Genomic DNA, 17,988 nt, shown 5'->3' with positions numbered 1-17,988 from the left:
CTAAAACATTGTCCTCAAGCTTTAAAAGTGAATACATAAAACAACCAGTCTTACTAACATCGTTAGTAGCTAGAAATCTATTTGAGCATTTTATGGTGCTTTTCATAGTAAAACTCTATAAGAACACACCACATATGTAAATCTTTGCTCTTCAGGAAATTGTTCCTAGGAGCAGTGTAACCAATGGCTGTTCTATCACCATGCACTAGAGCTCTCTGCCAATGTCTCCAGTTTTTTTGTTTTTTGTTTTTTTTTTTACTCATTGTGAAACTGCTCTGATAATGAGACTGATGGTTGATATCAGTAGTCATCAAAGAAAGATCTCATTCCTTTAAGGTGTTTAGTGTATATGGAATGCATTTTAGAAATATGGCCTAAAAATGTAAGCTCCTTTGAGGATAAGGATCTGTCAGTACTCTTCCCCACAGTTTAACCTTGTTGCTAGTAAAGGCTAAAAATCAAATAATGCTTAGATTCAAGTAAGTATTCAATAAATATATATTAAATAAATGAATTATTCTTTTAAATGGATATTCCTTTTTAAATATTTGGGTATGTATTTAAAGATCAAATTTCTATTATTCAGAAAACAACTATCTGGAACATAAAAATATTTCTTGTATTGTTGCAATAACTGTTGAGATTGCCTGTCATACTGTCTATCCTGGCAAAGTGGCCACTGTTATCTTCTTATCTTTTAAACTGCACAAAGAATAATAGTCTATGATTACAGAATATCTGTTATGAAAATTAGAGCTCTCACCTTTCCAGAAATCTTTTGTCCAAGGCCTCTAGCCACCCTTAATGAGAGACACACAGGAATGCTGTTGGAAATCTTTTCTATTACGAAAGCAGTATCTTACATATGTAACTCCAACCTAGATAGGAATATATCCTCTATCCTCATTGGGGAGAACACTCTCACTTATACAAGTGATGCTCAAGGGAATGGGATTTGGAGCAGCCCTGCGCCTCACTGTGAACTTCTAGAGCAGTGGCATTACGTAATCTCAAACAATGCAGAATATGTAAATAGGCCCTCATGTTTCTATAATTATTCCATGGAAGTCTTTAGTGCCATGACTACTCTGGATAGTCAGTAAGAAGGAACTTCAGACAGTGTATTGAGACTTTGTGCTAGAGAGAACTAGATTCTGTTACTCTACTTCCTACTAGCTACATCTCTTCCCTATTCTTAACAATAAGTAAAATGAGGTGGCTGTGATATCATTTACTCTCTTCTATTATATTGAGCTTTTTTGTTAGTCAACTTTTCATTACTGTTATAAATACCTAAACTGCTGGGTGTAGTGATGCATGCCTATAATGTCAGCACGTGGGGAGGCAGAGGCAGACAGATCTCTGAGTTCAAGGCCAGTTTGGTCTACAAAGCAAGTCTGGGATAGCGAAAGTTACACAGAGAAACTGTCTCAAAAAACCAAGCAACCAAACAAATACATCAATCAATCAATCATCTAAACTAACTCGACTTATAAGAAAAAAATTTATTTAATTCATAGTTTTGGTGATTTCAGTCTGTAGCCAGTTTTCCCCATGCTTTAGGGCCTGTGATAAGACAACGTCACAAGAGGGAGGGTATGGCACTACAAACTGTTCACCTCATGGTGGATAGAGGCAAAGATCACAGTTCCTCACCTTCCATAGCACACCCCTAACGACCTAAAATCTTCTAGCCCATCTCTTAAAGGTAACACTACTTCCCAAAGGTAACACTGCTTCCCTACACTGGGACCAAGACTGTAGCACATATGCGTTGGAGACATTCCACATCCAAAAATATCACTTTTTACATATGATTCTCCAACTCCCTAGGCCTAGAGGGCATGTCTCCAAATTAAAATGTACTTCAGACCTGTTCTTTCCATAGCATGTCAGTCACCCCCAGAAATCCCACATGGGAAGCACACCACAAACAATGAGAATGATATTTCTCTTGGAAAAGAAGTTTTTTGTTTTGTTTTTGTTTGTTTGTTTGTTTTTTAAACATTGTGAGCCTGGCTGTGAACTCCTTGGCGCTGCTTCTCTGCGTTGCACAACGTAGGAAGACTGGAGTCCTGAAGCCCCCATATGTGTGGGTGTCTAGACTCTCATCTGTTTCTTAAATCATTCTCTTTGTCGCTAACAAGGCATACTTAGTCCCTTTTTTCTTCTTTAGTGAAACCTGTGATGTTTTCCCTGGGTATACTGTCCCCTCTGAATCGTCAGCTTGGGCCAAAGTGTCCTTTGTGGTGAAGGGTGAGTGTGACCCAGAATAGAGATCAGAGACAGAATGCTAGATAGTGACTCTTAAGGAGTACAAAAAGAAAATCCCAAGGAGGTCAAACTCTGGAAGGGTCATTTCAAAACAAAAGTAGGGGACACTAGTATCAAGAGTCAAAGAGAAAGCATAGAACTTGATGTCACGTATAAACATAGATACTTTTGGACTTTTATTGGAACTAGAGGTAAATGGATAGTTATTTAAAATGAAAGGGATCCTTGATGAATGAGACAAAATTTGCACAATAATAAGCCAGACAGGATTGGTTCAGGATACTTAAAATCAATCAGTAGTAGAACTTGTAGCAATATATGGATAAATATATTTTGATCCAATCAGACATCTTCTCAGGTATCACAGTGACCAACGACAGTGTGTTTGATGATAGTTATTAGTTGTTTATGAATTCATTATTGTTGGTAGCAGATTCTATAGGTCTGTAGAGAGCAGCAATATTGGGCAAGAAAGCAGTTATCTTGAATAAATTTCAAGGCATCTACCATTTATGAAATCTGCTACCCACAATGATTTTGTTAAATTCCAGAACAATTACAAATTTCAGGACAATAGAACCTAACAATAAGTTGGCCATCCAGATGGCAAACACTCATCCATTTCTTTCTTTTTAAAACATCTTGCTTAAGATGCTTCTGTGCAAACAGTGTTTATATGTGCCATTTCTTCTCCTGATCCACATGGACCCAGGGCTAAAACATGGTTGTCCTAATTTATCTTTCTAAAAATTTTTCTGCTGCATAGTTGATAATCAAAAGTGTCCCATGTTCCTTTATTATATACAAGAAATGAAAGTCAAAAAAATTTAAAGCACAAGAAGTTTGAAGGGTAACAACAGTTCTTTATTGAAAATATGCCCTATTTTGTCAAGGACAAAATTTGTGGTTACAGATGTTTGTATAATAGCAATTTCAATTAACCACAAAGTACTAATTTCCTTGTGATTTTTTTCTAATTGTAGAAGTGACATGTAGCCTCCCACAGAATATGAATGGAATCCAGACGGGGTTGAAAATAAAAGAAGAATATTACTATGGAGATAATGTAACCTTGGAATGTGAGGATGGGTATACTCTAGAAGGCAGTTCCCAGAGCCAGTGCCAGTCAAATGGCAGCTGGTATCCTCCTCTGGCCAAATGTGTATCACGTAAGTGCAAAATGCATGGTCACTGACTGCCCAGTCATCTATTCTGGTAATGGGGTGTTACAATGTGTAGTGATGAGGGAGATGAGAATGTGTAGTCTGAAACTTTGACAAGTTGGAATATTAGTAAAATCATTTGAGGGGGTGTGACTGTAGGAGTCTTTTGCAAGATTTTCTAAAGGGATATCATTTGTATACAAAGGCAGAAAAATAACCTTAATTACCAGAGACCAAGAAATGGGGCTGTAGTAAATTAATTAATTGTAGTAAACATTATCTTTACCAGCTTTTACTTTCTACCAGTATATCTATTAATGATAATCCCAGAATTTAAGTCCTGTGAATTTTAAGTCCAGTGAGCCATTTGTCTTGTCATTCTTTCACAAATTCATTATCCCTGTCTAGAAAGCATAAAAGTATCTTGCTTAGGTCATCTATCTTATGAAGGGCTGTAATAAAAGTTGAATGTTCTCTGTGTTCTTTAGCCTTGTTAATTAAGTAACTAATCAGTTGAAACAAGGTCCCTTCTTAAACTTTTCCTCAACACTAGGTGCTAGGCAGTAAAACACAAGCCACCAAAATGCCCACAACATGAAAGTAGCCCCCTTGTTTCTGTCTTCATGCCTCTGTCATTTTTCTTCAAGCTCCCATTGCTCTACCTCACTCCATGTCATTCTACCATTGCATGCATCATATAGGTTTCCTTATGGCCTGAGAGCTAAAATAGCATATCAGTGGGTGGATCAGGCTTTTTGAACTGTGTACCTTCCACACTATAGACAGCTGCAGGCCACTTCTCTCACTATTGTAGCTGAAAGAGTTTTATTTAATACCATGAACACATTAAAATTTGGAAATCATGTTTCTCTGAGTTCTGTAGGAGAGTCACCCTCTGCTGGCAACTGGAGGGTGTTGTAACTTATGCATATCAAGGAATAGCTGAGCAGAATGAGGAATGAATAACTTCTTGGGGTGGTATGTCACTCAGTGGTAGATAACTTGCCTATCATGTTCAAGGCAGTAGATTCCATCCCTAGCACCACAAAATATTGTAGTAATAAATAACAATACCCAAGTGCTAGGCTTTTTCTTCCCTGCCTGTTCAAGTTCTTATTTATGATACTAAGATTGTTCAAGATCCATTTTTACATCTAATTTCTTCAATGCAGTCAGTCTAATTACCAATAGTGTCTCTAAATTGTAAACTTGACACTTCCTTAGTATGAAATTATGTACATTTCTTTGGCAAAAGTTAATGGGTTAACTGAATAAGAGCCTTTAGAGTATATAGTAGATCTAGATGAAACAGAAAATTCTTACATCTGGGGAATCAGCACTACAGATACTATATCAAAACAAAATATGAAGTAACAACAGCAAATATAAATAAGCTAAAATTTTATATTAGTGAAATAAATGATTTTATAAGTAAAAAAAATTGTCTTATTAATATAATGAGAAAATGTCATGAAAGTTATTAAATAATACAGTTAGCATTTCAAGAGAGGTTAGGACATTTTTATCTTAAATACATACAAGATATAGAGTTAAAGTTGTGTAAATTTTATAATAGTATATTTATCAAGCAACTTGGGCTTAGGATGTGACTAATTTGTAAACTATGTTTTTATTAGCAGGCACAAACCCTACTTTTTTGCTTTTTTTTTTTTTTAAATTGGTGATAGGGTTGTTTTTTTTTCCATACAATGTATTCTAATCAAGATTTCTTGTCCCTCATCTAGATCCTCTCCACCTCCCTACCCATCCAACTTTATACCTTTTTTCTTTAAAAACAGATAAAAAAGAACAGAACAAAACAAAGAAAAAAAAAAAAAACACAAGAAGCACATACATACAGATGCACGCCCACATAGAAAACCCATAAAAACCACAAAATCAGAAACCATAATATATAAAAGCAAAAGATCAGTAAAGTTTTTTTTTTTTTTTTTTTTTTTAATGCCCAGACTAATCAATATGAGACAAAACAAACGAAACAAAACAAAACAAAAAATCTAATACTACTGAGTTCATTTTGAGTTAGCCAGGAGTCCTATCCTTGAGTGTAGTTTGTATACCCAGTGAAACTCTACTGGAAAAAACTAATTTTTCCTTTGTAAGCTGTTGTCAACTGGAGATGGCTTCTTGGTAGTGATGGGAGATCATCCCCTCTCAGTGCTGGGACCCCATCTGGCTTGCACCTATGCAGACTGTGTACACGCTACCACATTACATACCAGTAACATTTCTGTGTCTTTTTCTCTCTTTCAGGCTCAAATAGTGGCCTCATAGCTGGTAAGTCCTGTGATGGGTTTACTGAGAAGTTTTAATGTCTTTAACAGTAAGCATCTACTTATAACAAATGATATGTAAAAAGAATAAAAATATCTTTTAAGTTTAATTAAAATTAGTGTAAGTTTAGGATAGCAGTTCTCAACATGTGGGTCATGACCCTTTGGGGGTTGAGAGACCCTTTCACAGGGGTCACCTAAGGAAAATATGGATATTTACATTATAATTCATAACTAGAAAAGTTACAGTTATGAAGTAGCAACAAAAATTTATGCTTGGGGGTCACTACAACATGAGGTGCCAGATTAAAGGGCCACAGCATTAGGAAGGTTGAGAACCACTGGTGTGGTGTGTTATGAGATTGGAATCCTCATGCACGTTGAGGAACCTCATCTTTGAATTTTTAGTGAGTAATCATTCTTCAGTCATCAATTCTTTATTTTAACATGGCTGGAGAGGCAATTCCCTCTTTGCTTTGTTCCCAGAAATATTTTTCTGGGTAATCATCCTGATAGTTTGTATTGTGAAAGTCATAAGACCATCATATGAGTGAATTTTGTGTCTGGAGATAGAATAATATTATGTTCACTTTTGTTTCTGTTGCTGTGATAAGATACTGTGACAAAAGCAACTTAGAGGAAAAAGGAGCTTTTAGTGTTAGCTAATAATTCCTGGGTATAGTCCATAACTGTGGGGAAGTCAAGGTAATAGGAACTTGAAGCTACTCACATCCACAATCAAGAACCTTTCTCTATTCTTATACAGCTCTTGATCCCTTGCAGGAGAATGATACCACTTAGTATGTGTCTATATGGGGCCCCCTCTTAATACATGTAATTAAGATACCTCCCTCAGACATGCCCACAGGCCAACCAGACCCAGATGAGACTCTCTTCTCAAGTGATTCTAAACTATGTCAAGTTGACCAGTTAGCCAACACAAATGGATTTATACAGAGTTTGATACCAAGGGGATTTCTATCGCATGAAGCAGCCTGTCTCATGCCTTCCATTAAAGACTTGGGTAAGCTGTGTGTGCTGAGCCCAGCAGCACCATTGCTATGAAGGGCTCTGTTGTTAGAAAGAAGCTTATAGAATTCTCTGGTCATAACTCTAGTTCTGTGGTTGTAGGTCTAATGTTATCAATTAAAACCTGGGTAGAATAGAACTGGGGTAAAGTTACATGTAAAAGAACCATTCGTAACCCACAGTGGGAATAGTTAGTAAGACAGAGTTTAAGACTTTTGTGTTGTGTTTTTCACTTTTTTGTTTTCCTGTTTAGGAATTGTCGTTGGAGTTGGAATAATCTTTATTTCATTTATCGCTGTTTCTTATTGGATGATTCGGAAATATAAAAAACGGTGAGTATAACCACGTTTTCCAAAAAACTGTAGTAGGGAGCTGTGGCCTACACCTGCACTCTAACATTCTCGTGGTTTAGACAGGATAGCCATGAGTTTGAGGTTTGTTTGAGTGACAGAATAATATGTTCTCTCTCTCTCTCTCTCACACACACACACACACACACACACAAAGGGAAAAGGAGAGACAGAGACAGAGAGAGATAAAGGAAAAATTGAATCTGTAAATTTATTTTCCTTCTTTTGGAAAGCAAAGTGAATTAAAAGAAAGGATAGAACATATGTTAATTCTCAGGAAGGTGGCCTTGGTTACACAAGTAGTATATCTACACCAAAGGAAATACATATAAAACAGACACTTTAAGTGTGTGTGTGTGTGTGTGTGTGTGTGTGTGTGTGTGTTGATGCTTAACTTCTTGAGTTCTTTATATATGTTTGATATTAGCTTATCTATTGGATGTGGAGTTGGTAAAAATAATTTCCCATTCTGTAGGCTGCCATTTTGTTCTATTTATGGTGTCTTTTGCTTTACAGTTTCATGAGGCCCCATTTATTGCCATTCTTAGTGCCTGTGCTATTGAGGTTCTGTTGAGGAAGTTGTCTCCTCTGCCAATTAATTCAAGACTAATCCCTACTTTGTCTTCTATCAGCTTCAGTGTGTCTGGTTTTATGTTGATGTCTTTGATCCGCTTGGATTTGAATTTTGTGCAGGGTGATAAATCTACTTGCATTCTTCTACATGCAGACATCCAGTTAGACCAGCACCATTTGTTGAAGATGCTTTCTTTTTCCCATTGTGTATTTATGGCTTCTTTCTCAAAAGTCAGGTGTTCATAGGTGTGCAGATTTATGTCTGGGTCTTTAATTTGATTCCATTGATCAACATGTCTGTTTTTATGCCAATACCATGCTGTTTTTATTACTATATCTCTGCAGTACAGCTTGAAATCAGGGCTAATGATAGCTGTGGACTTTCTTTTATTCTTCAGGATTGTTTTAGTTATCCTGAGTTTTTTGTTTTTCCGTATGAAATTCAATATTGTCCTTTCAAGGTCTGTAAAGAATTGTGTTGGAATTTTGATGGGAATTGTATTGAATCTGTAGATTGTTTTTGGTAGATGTCCATTTTTACATTGTTAATTCTACTTATCCTTGAACATGGGAGATCATTCTATCTTCTGAAATCTTCTTTAATTTGTTTTTTAAAAGACTTGACATTTTTATCATAAAAGTCTTTCACTTGCTTAGATAGTGTTACCCCCAGATATTTTATATTATTTGTGGATATTGTGGAGGGGTTTCTTTCCCTGATTTCTTTCTCAGTTAGTTTGTCATTTGTGTATAGGAGGGCACTGATGTTTTTTAAGTTAATCTTGTATCAAGCCATATCGCTAAAAGTGTTTATTAGCTGTAGATGTTCCCTGGTAGAATTTTTGAGGTTGCTAATGTATACTCTCATATCATCTGCAAATAACAATACTTTTACTTCTTCCTTTCCAAGTTGTATCTTCTTTATCTCTTTCAGCTGTCTTATTGCTCTAGCTAAAACTTCAAGTACTATATTGAATAAATATGGAGAAAGGGGACAGCCTTGTCTTGTTCCTGAATGTAGTGGAATTGCTTTACATTTCTCTCCACTTAATTTGATATTGGCTATAGGCTTGCTCTACATTACCATTATTATGTTTAAGTATGTCCCTTATATCCCTAATCTCTCTAAGACTTCTATCATAAAAGGGTATTGGATTTTATCAAAGGCTTTTTCAGCATCTAGCGAGATGATCATGTGTATGTGTGTTTTCCTTTACATTTTGTTTATGTGGTGGATTACATTGACTGATTTTCTTATGGTAAAACATTCCTTCATCTCTGGGATGAAGGCCATTTGATCATGAGGTATAATTTTTTTGATATGTTTTTGTATTCAGTTTGTGAGTAGTTTGTTGAGTGTTTTTATGTTCATAAGGAAATTAGTCTCTAATTTTCTTTGATGAATCTGTGTGGTTTGGGTATCGGTGACTGTGGCTTCATAAAATACACTTGGCAATGTTCCTTCTGTTTCTATTTTGTGGAATAATTTGAGGAATATTGATGTTAACTTTTCTTTGAAAGTCTGTTATGCATTAAGACCATCTAGCCCTGGACTTTTTTGTTTGGTTTGGTTTGGTTTGGTTGGGAGACTTTTAATGACTGCTTATATTTCTTTAGAAGTTATAGGTCTATTTAAGTTGTTTATCTGATCTTGATTTAACTTTAGTAAATAGTATCTATCTATAATATACATTTATTTTAGATTTTTCCAATTTTGTGGAGTACAGGTTTTTAAAGTATGGCCCCATGATTCTTTGGATTTCCTTAATGACTATTGTTATGTTCTCCTTTTTGTTTTTGATTTTGTTAATTTGGATATTCTCTCTGCCTTTTAGAATAAAGATTTCTCCATCTTGTTGATTTTTCTCAAAGAACCAACTCTTTGTTTCATTGATTCTTTGTATTGTTCTTTTTGTTTCTGCTTTACTGATATCAGCCCTCAGTTTAATTATTTCTTGTTCTTTACTTCTCTTGGTTGTACTTGCTTCTTTTTGTTCTAGAGCTTTCAGACATACTGTTAAGTCACTAGTAGGAGATCTCACCAATTTTTCTATGTAGGCATTTAGTGCTATGAACTTTTCTCTTAGCACCATTTTCATTGTGTCCCATAAGTTTGGGTGTATTGTACATTCATTTTCATTTAATTCTACCAAGTCTTTGGTTTCTTTCTTTATTTCTGTCTTGATCCAGTAGTCATTCAGTAAAGAGTTGTTCAGTTTTCCATGAGTTTATAGGCTTTCTGTTGTTGTTGAAATACGTCTTTAATATGTGGTGGTCTTATACGATGCAGGGGGTTATTTAAAATTTCTTGTATATTTTGAGGTCCATTTGCTTGAAAATCTTTTTCTAACACTTTACTCGAAGGAAATGTCTGTCTTTGATGCTGAGGTATTTCTCGTAGCAGCAGAAGGTTGGATTCTGTTTCACATTCATTCTCTTAGTCTGTGTCTTTTTATTGGGGAATTGAATTCATTGCTATTGAGAGATATCAACATCCAATGATGTTAAATTCCTGTTATTTTGTTGGTGTTGGTGTTGATTTTGGAGGTGGTGGTGATAGTGTATGTGTGCATGTTTCTTTCCCTTTTTGTTTCTATGTTGTGATATTTATTTCCTGTGTTTTCATAGGTATAGTTAACTTCCTTGGACTGGAGTTTTCCTTCTAGTACCTTCTGTATGGCTAGATTTGTGAATAAATATTGTTTAAATTTGACTTTATCATGGAATGGCTTGTTTTGTCCATCAGAGGTGCTTGAAAGTTTTGCTGAGTATAGTCTGGGCTGCATCTATGGCATCTTAGAGCATACAAGACATCTGTCTAGATCCTTCTGGCTTTTAGAGCCTCTATTGAGAAGTCATGTAGTTTTAATAGGTTTACCTTTATAAGTTAGTTGGCCTTTTATTCTTGCAGGTTTTAATCTTTCTTTGTTCTGTATGTTTAGTGTTTTGATTGTTATTTGGCAAGGGGAATTCTTTTCTAGTATAATCTATTTGGTGTTCTGCAAGCATGTCCTTCTTTAGGATAGGAAATTTTTCTTTTATGATTTTGTTGAAAATATTTTGTGGGCCTTTGAGCTGGGATTATTTTTTTTCTATGCCTACTATTCTTAGGTTTGATCTTTTTATAGTGTCCTAGATTTCCTGGATGTTTTGTGTGAGGAATTTCTAGATTTAACATTTTCTTTGATCCATTTCTTTTGTTGTATCATCAATGCCTGAGACTCTTTTCTCCATATCTTGTATTCTGTTGTTGATGCTTGCCTCTGTAGATCCTGTTTACTTAGGGTTAGGGTTAGGAATTCCATCAGTGTTTTGTTTTTTTTTTAATTGTTTCTATTTTTATTTTCAGATTTTGAACATTTGTATTTATTTCCTTCAGCTCTTTTTTCCTTGGCTTTTTAGGCTTTCTTTAATGGGTTTATTCAGTTCCTCCAAGTTTTTGTTTGTCTTTCCTTAATTTCTTAAATGGATTTATTTCTTGTTTAAAGACTTCTGTCATTATCATAAACTTGGCTTTAAGGTTGTTTTCTTGCATTTGAACTGTGTTGAAATATTCAGAGCTTGCTGTAGTTGGATAATTGGCCTCTGGTTGTGACATATTGCCTTGGCTGTTGTTTATTGGATTCTTAAACTGCTGTCCAAGCATCTGGGTTATGGTGATTATCAGTCCAGATACTGATTTGTTTATCTTTATTAGATGATTATTTTATTTCTTGGTCTCTGTTTCCTCTCTGGTCTTCTGGCTGGAGTGTCCTGTAATTGGGCAGAGGGACGCTACCCAAGTTGGGTGCTGGTCTTCTTGTCCAGCAGGGAGTCTCTACCTGAGTTGGTGGTTGGAACATGGTCATGAGGAGAGGGAACACTGAGAGAATGAGGGTTCCCCAGGTGTGCCGCCTACTTGGAGTTCTGGTGGCCAATGTGGCCCCTGATTGAGCATTTTTGTTTATATTTTATAAAATGGAGATAGGATGGGCAGGCATTGAGAGAGTTAGGGTTGTCTACAGGCAGGCAGGCTACCTGAAGTTTTTGGAGGCCATTGGGCTGTCTGATGGAGCAGGGAGTTTTTATAGGAGTTATGGTCAGAATATCAAAATGAATATTTTATTATCATTATTAAACCATCTTAATAGCTTCTTATTTTTATATAGTACTCCATCCAGATTCTTATAAGAATAATCATAATCAGCATGGCTTTATAAATTGCTTTAGCATTTATTGTTTTCCTTTGTCTTCTAAGCAACACTTTAAGTTATTATTCAAAAAAATCTTAGTCTCTTTATGATATTTTCTAAATCTGGTTCAGAATCACTGAAATCATTCAGCATCCAGAACTATTTTTAGTATTTTAATAATTTAGATATTACCAGATCTAAATTATTACCTTTTTAGAATATTTTCTCTTTACAATGTTCTCCCTGCCCCTATACTTCACTGGATTTGTCTCATATACTCCTGTATATCAAATCATGGTCTTTCTTTTTATTACTCTAGTCTGCTACTATAATATAAAAAAAATGTAGTGGAGTAACAATAAACAAAAATTTTTCTTCTGTACTTCCTGATATCTCACTGTGTATTTACTGTGACAATTTGTGATGTGTAATAAGTTGTGCACTGACCACAGAGGAATAATACTGTATATACTTACTCATTCAGAGGTGTTGACCTTGTCCTCTCGTTACTAACTATTCTCATGTCTATACAAAACAGCCTCCCTGTCCAGTTGGACAGTTGGAGAAAACATTGACACCTTCCTTGGTATGATCCTTGAACTAACAAAACTCTTAGAGCCATTATCTATAAAAGCGCCTTCCTCTGTTTGTATTACTGTTAATAACCAACCAGAGGGACAGTCTTTCAGCAGATCCTCATGTGCCACTCATCACCTACGTAGTCTTTCCAACATGGCATATTTCACTACTGCATCACCACCCTTCACTCTTATTCTCTTTTGGGGTATGGTGGGGGTGGGGACAATGTTTCCCTGTGTAGCCTTGGCTGTCCTAGACTCAATTTGTAGACAAGGCTGGCCTTGAACTCAGTGATCCGCTTGCCTCTGCCTCCCAGAGTGCTGGAATTCCAGGTGTGCACCACTGCTCTTGGTTCCCTTTACTCTTCTTTATCTTCAGTCTTACACTGGCTTTCCATGTGCTGGAGAAATTGTACTGTGGCTCATGGTCATCCTCTGTGTTACACGCTTCTGGCAATCTAAAAGGGTAAAGAGTTGAATGGTGAGGAGTAGTGGTGAATGAGTTAACTATATTTTTATTCTTAACTCTAATACCAACCCACAAATAATCCAACATATAAGTATTTTTTATTTATGTCACATAAAGTACTGGCTAAGTAACCCCAGAAGACATAGTATATCATTCTGGTGAAAGTATGTGTCTTGTAGTCAGACCTGAGTGCATTGCCAGTCACCAGCTATGAATCCTTGGACAAAACACTGAGCATCAGTCTTCATCTTTCTTACTGAGCAAATAATAGCTCTTATCTTATTGAAACAGTCCTAAATGAATGCCAGAAAATGTTAGCTATTATTTATTAGTTATTGATCTTCAAATAAATTAAATATTTTCTTTGTCTGTAAGTTATTACATCTAGTTATCCCTCATAATCCTGATTCTAGAATTATCCCAGATACCAAAATCTTTGAATGTTCAAATACCTTACATAAAAAGGGGTAATACTTTCCTGGAACCTCCTATATGCCTTAATTGTAGATTACTTATGATAATATAATACAGTGAAAATTCTTTGTAAATATTTTTAAACTATATAGTTATACTATGTGGGTTAGGGAAAATGGCAAGAGGATTACTTTGATACAAAGTAGAACTTTCCAACATCACTAATGATCATAGAGCACAATGATGCTGTATCAGGTTGCAGCGCCATTAGTATGTGAAGTTGACTAAATTTGTGGTAAACCTATTTACTAACCAAACTTACTTCAGAAATAGATGTTTTGTTTTTAAGGCGTGGATACGTGTATATAAACAAACTAGAGACTTCTGACACAATGGGTTTAGTATTTCATAATACAAGTTTGTACTTAGTAAAATTATAACTTAAATCTTAAAAGTTACTAATTGCTTTCAAAACTGTAACATTTATACAGTTTTCCTTCCTCTCTCACCAATTAGCAATATCACAGGTGAAAAGTGTAAAGAAGTGAGTATCTGTTTAAATTCAGAAGGAGACAGCTGTGTTCGCCCTCAAGTTCTGCTCACAAGTCAAGAGAACAACAGGTACCTATGCACATCCTGAATTCAAAATGTTTGCAGCAACTCAGATTCAAACAGAAACAATTCGAACAGGATATTACACATAGAAGTTGGAAAGTACTTCTTGAGCTAGAAACTTTAGTTTGTTTCCTGGGTGATTGCCATTTTTATGATTTTATTTGGTAACTGGTAATACTGTGCTAAGATGTTCTATGAGCCTTTGAGGAGCAGTGGGCTTTGCTTTTTCCTGTGGAAGCAAAGTACCTTCTCTCAGCCAAATACACCCACTTACCAATGTGGGATCTCATAAGGGTGGCTTTCTACCTTTTTCCTGATTTCTGTACTCACTTGGCTTCCTGTGACACACACACACACACACTCTCTTTCTCTCTTTCTGTGTTATACTTTCAAGGCAGGGTTCCTCTGTGTAGCCCAGGCAATCCTGGAACTTACTCTGTAGACCAGGCTGGCCTCAGACTTAGATATCTGCCTGCTTTTGCCTTCCAAGTGCTGGGATCAAAGGTGTGTATCAACACTGCCTGGCTTCACTCTCTCTTCTTTCTGTATTCCACCTTAGCTTTGTTCATCCCTTCCATGCATCCTCATCACAAACACTTATATGGCACCTACTGGCCAAAGGTTTGGGATTGAAAGAGAACCAATACTACATTGAATGCATTATGATGACTTAATTGAGTATGGTGAATCACTGAACTAAAAAACCAAATGATTCCAAGGATCCAACTACAGTCTGTTGCATTAGCCATTCTAATTGCACATCCTTACCCAGTCATGTTGCCAGTGGCTCCTTTCTTACCCTAGTAGCGTTGAAACAGGCCCAGAGGTTTCACATGGCCCACCAAGCCCCAGCTACTTACAAATTTGCCCATTTTTTAAGCAGTTTTGATTAGTAAATAAGATTACTCCAATTTTGACAGTTTTACATATCAACAACTTTACACTGTAATCTGACACAGCATTGTTGTGGTCTGTGATCACAGTGATGTTGGAAAGTTCTATTTTAGATTAAAGAACCAATAGTGACAATAAATGTGTTACTGGCTAGTCCCTTTAAGCCCTGAATTTCTATCCTTTTCCCCTGCCTTATTCAGTAGATGTTCTAAAGATTGCTCAGTTCTATACTGATTACTCAGTGCTTGGACCTCTCACAAATTCAAAGCTCCATATTTCTTTGTATCATGCAGAGCTATTCATTTGCTTACTAGCGTCCCAGCAATCCCAACACACCCTGTCTATAGATCCTCAGGACATTCTCATAGATAATAGCACAGACAGTGCTGTCATTTTCAGCTATATAAGGAGTTTGAGGTCAGTCTGGGCTACCTGAAATCCTGTCTAAACAAACAAACCTCTTTGGGCTGGAGAGATGGCTCAGTGGTTAAAAGCAATGTTTGCTCTTCCAAAGGACCCGGGTTCAATTCCCAGCACCACATGATAGGTCACAACTGTCTATTATACCAATTCAAAGGGATCTGACACCTTCGCACTAATGCACATAAAAGAACATTAAAGAAATCATTAAATAACAAAACAAATAAAACAAAACCCCAACACACACCACACGCACATACATACACACACCAGAAATAGCAGCTTATGCTCTGGAAAGTAATTTGGCTGCTCTCCTAATAAGTAGAAGCAAAAGCATCACATTGTTTAATAAAATTTTTCTATGTCCTCCTTCCTAATAATAATGTATATTAATTGAAACTAGGCATTTTCTGCCGATACATATGTATAAAATTCATAATTCAACAATGGACAGTAGAGGAGACACTCAGGGGGAAAAAGTAGTCATAGTAAACGTAGTCAAAAGGGATGTAAATACAGGCAATTCAATTTTTTTTCAAAAAATTATTTGCTTTTCTTCTGTAGTAGAAGTGAATCTGCAAAGCCTGCTTATTTCTTGGTTTCTTAGTCACTTCTTTCCTTTTCTCTTGAAACTTATTTTTCCATACTATGTATAAAAGAAAGTAAAATACTTATTATTTTTTTAAATTCAGAACTTATGTTCTCCCCTAAGTTTTAATGATTATTCTGTTTGATCCTCCTCAAATGGTTATTCATATCATGGCTGCCAGGAAGTAGGAAACTTGAGGTGTTTACTTGAGTATGCTATCCTACAACAGTACATTTTTATGTTAGTCCCAAACTCCTTATATGACTCAAAATGACAGATCTGCACTGGCTGTGCTATTATTTCTGATGTGTATGTGTGCTATTATAGAAGTCCTATGATATATATAGATACGTGTCTGTGTGCTGTTATAGAAATATATATGTATGTATATGAGCAAAAGGCTAATGTAATTTTTTTGAGATAAAATAACAGAATGCCATGCTTTAGGAGATTCTCTAAGACTGTATCCAAGATTCTTGTAGAGTTTGTTTCCTTTACTGTTGGGATCTATGATGAGAAGGCTGTACAGAACAAGTTCCAGGCTAACCACATAATCACACTGTAGGAAGAAAAGAAAATAACAGACTGGGAGCTGGGGTTGCTTTTACAAGAAATTATTTTTACAACATTCCATAAAGCACTTAAAATACCATTTATATAGATTCATTTATGTAAGATTATCCACCTGAAACACTTTCCTATCTTTTTTTCCTAAGTTTCACTAGTCCAGCTTGAAATTCACTCACGCAAGAAGCCTCCTAAACAGCAGCATTGCAAAATGATGTCTCTGTCTGAAATTCAAAGTATCGGCTGCCTGTATCACTTTCAAAATAAACTATTTTCTTTTAAGATCCAGATGTGTGGTTCAAACATGTGATTTCAGCACTTGAGAGGCTGACAAAGAAGGAATGACACAAATTCAAGGCCACTCAGGACATTTAACCTGTGTCAAGAATGAAAAAATAAAAAGTAGTATGAACTCATTTTTTTTAAATGGTAAATATACAGAATACTTTATATATATTGAGCCAGATATGATGGCTGACTTCTATAATCCTAGCAGTTACTCTAGAGAACTCTAAGGCAAGAGGATACCTTGATTCTGAAAAGAAAAACCAAAAATCCTATCATAAACAGATCAAGGTCATTCTTGACTACAGTCTTCCAAAGCATCAGGGTTCATTATTTTTGGAAACACTTTGTAAATACGGAGTGAGAATCTACACTAAGCACAAGACTGTGTGTCTAGGCCAAATGTCAAAGAGATAACAAGGAGGAGGCATATGGTGAAGAAAAGATTGTAGGCACTGCAGGTAGTGGGTGATGCTGACCAGTCTTGAGAGATAGAAAGAGAACAATGATGAGCAGTCAAGTAGGCAGAGACAGCTGGAGGCCAGGTGGGCCCTCAGGGGTTTGTCCACTGGTTGAAGGACAGCGTTCAGGCCAAAAAGGAAAGGCTTCAGTCCTGTGAGGGAAGAGCTTGGTACCCTGTACTGAATAACCACCGTTGGTTATTTTTCGTGATAGTAACAGGACAAACTGATTCTTCTCTCAAAGGACTTGTCACTATTTACACCTCTCCCACAAGCACACATCTAAAGAGTTTCAGGGAAATACTTTGTATCTTGTGGGTGACCTATGTATTTTCTATAGCTAGTCTCTGTTTCTTAACTGACAAAAGGAAAAATAAAAAATGTAATCATTAATCTCTTCTTTCTATTCCACTTCCTCCTTTACATCATCATACTTTCTTGTGCCCTGCATAAAAACAATAAAAGAAGGTAATAAACACTTTTGATGAATCTGCATTTATATATAATATCAGTGTCCTGATTATTAGCATATGAATTCTTCATGGTTTAGTTATTCACTATGTTGTCATCTAAGTGAAAATATCGTTATTTTTAATGTCCCTTCTTGACAAAACAAACAAAACCAAAAAAATCAACAAAAAATGCAAAGTTAGAGGACATCTAGAATTACATGTTAGTTTAAAAGTCAATTCATTTCAACAGAATAAGATCTGAGCTTCAGGTCTTCAACATACTTCACAGAAATGCAAAAAAAAAAAAAAAAAAAATTGGGGAATGAAACTTCTGCAGCATCCAGGAAAGCTCTACTTTTGTTGGGGTCAGGGTGGAAGCTGAGAAAGCT

At 35.9% G+C, this 17,988-nt stretch overlaps 1 protein-coding gene across 1 annotated transcript in view; it reads left to right on the top strand.

The window, feature by feature from the left end:
* LOC110563671 (complement receptor type 2) overlaps positions 1–17,642 on the top strand; it is an 89,714-nt gene extending 72,072 nt beyond the window's left edge. Inside the window, 5 exon segments of the mRNA XM_060365104.1 lie at positions 3,258–3,443; positions 5,712–5,735; positions 7,014–7,092; positions 13,833–13,937; positions 16,551–17,642. Of these exon segments, the coding sequence (XP_060221087.1) occupies positions 3,258–3,443; positions 5,712–5,735; positions 7,014–7,092; positions 13,833–13,937; positions 16,551–16,569 (413 nt within the window). The 3' untranslated portion in view covers positions 16,570–17,642.
* Positions 17,643–17,988: the final 346 nt, after the last annotated feature.

The sequence above is a fragment of the Meriones unguiculatus genome, chromosome 11, assembly GCF_030254825.1.
Source record: "Meriones unguiculatus strain TT.TT164.6M chromosome 11, Bangor_MerUng_6.1, whole genome shotgun sequence".
Classification (NCBI taxonomy): Eukaryota; Metazoa; Chordata; class Mammalia; order Rodentia; family Muridae; genus Meriones; species Meriones unguiculatus.
This window is presented reverse-complemented; position numbering and strand designations above follow the sequence as displayed.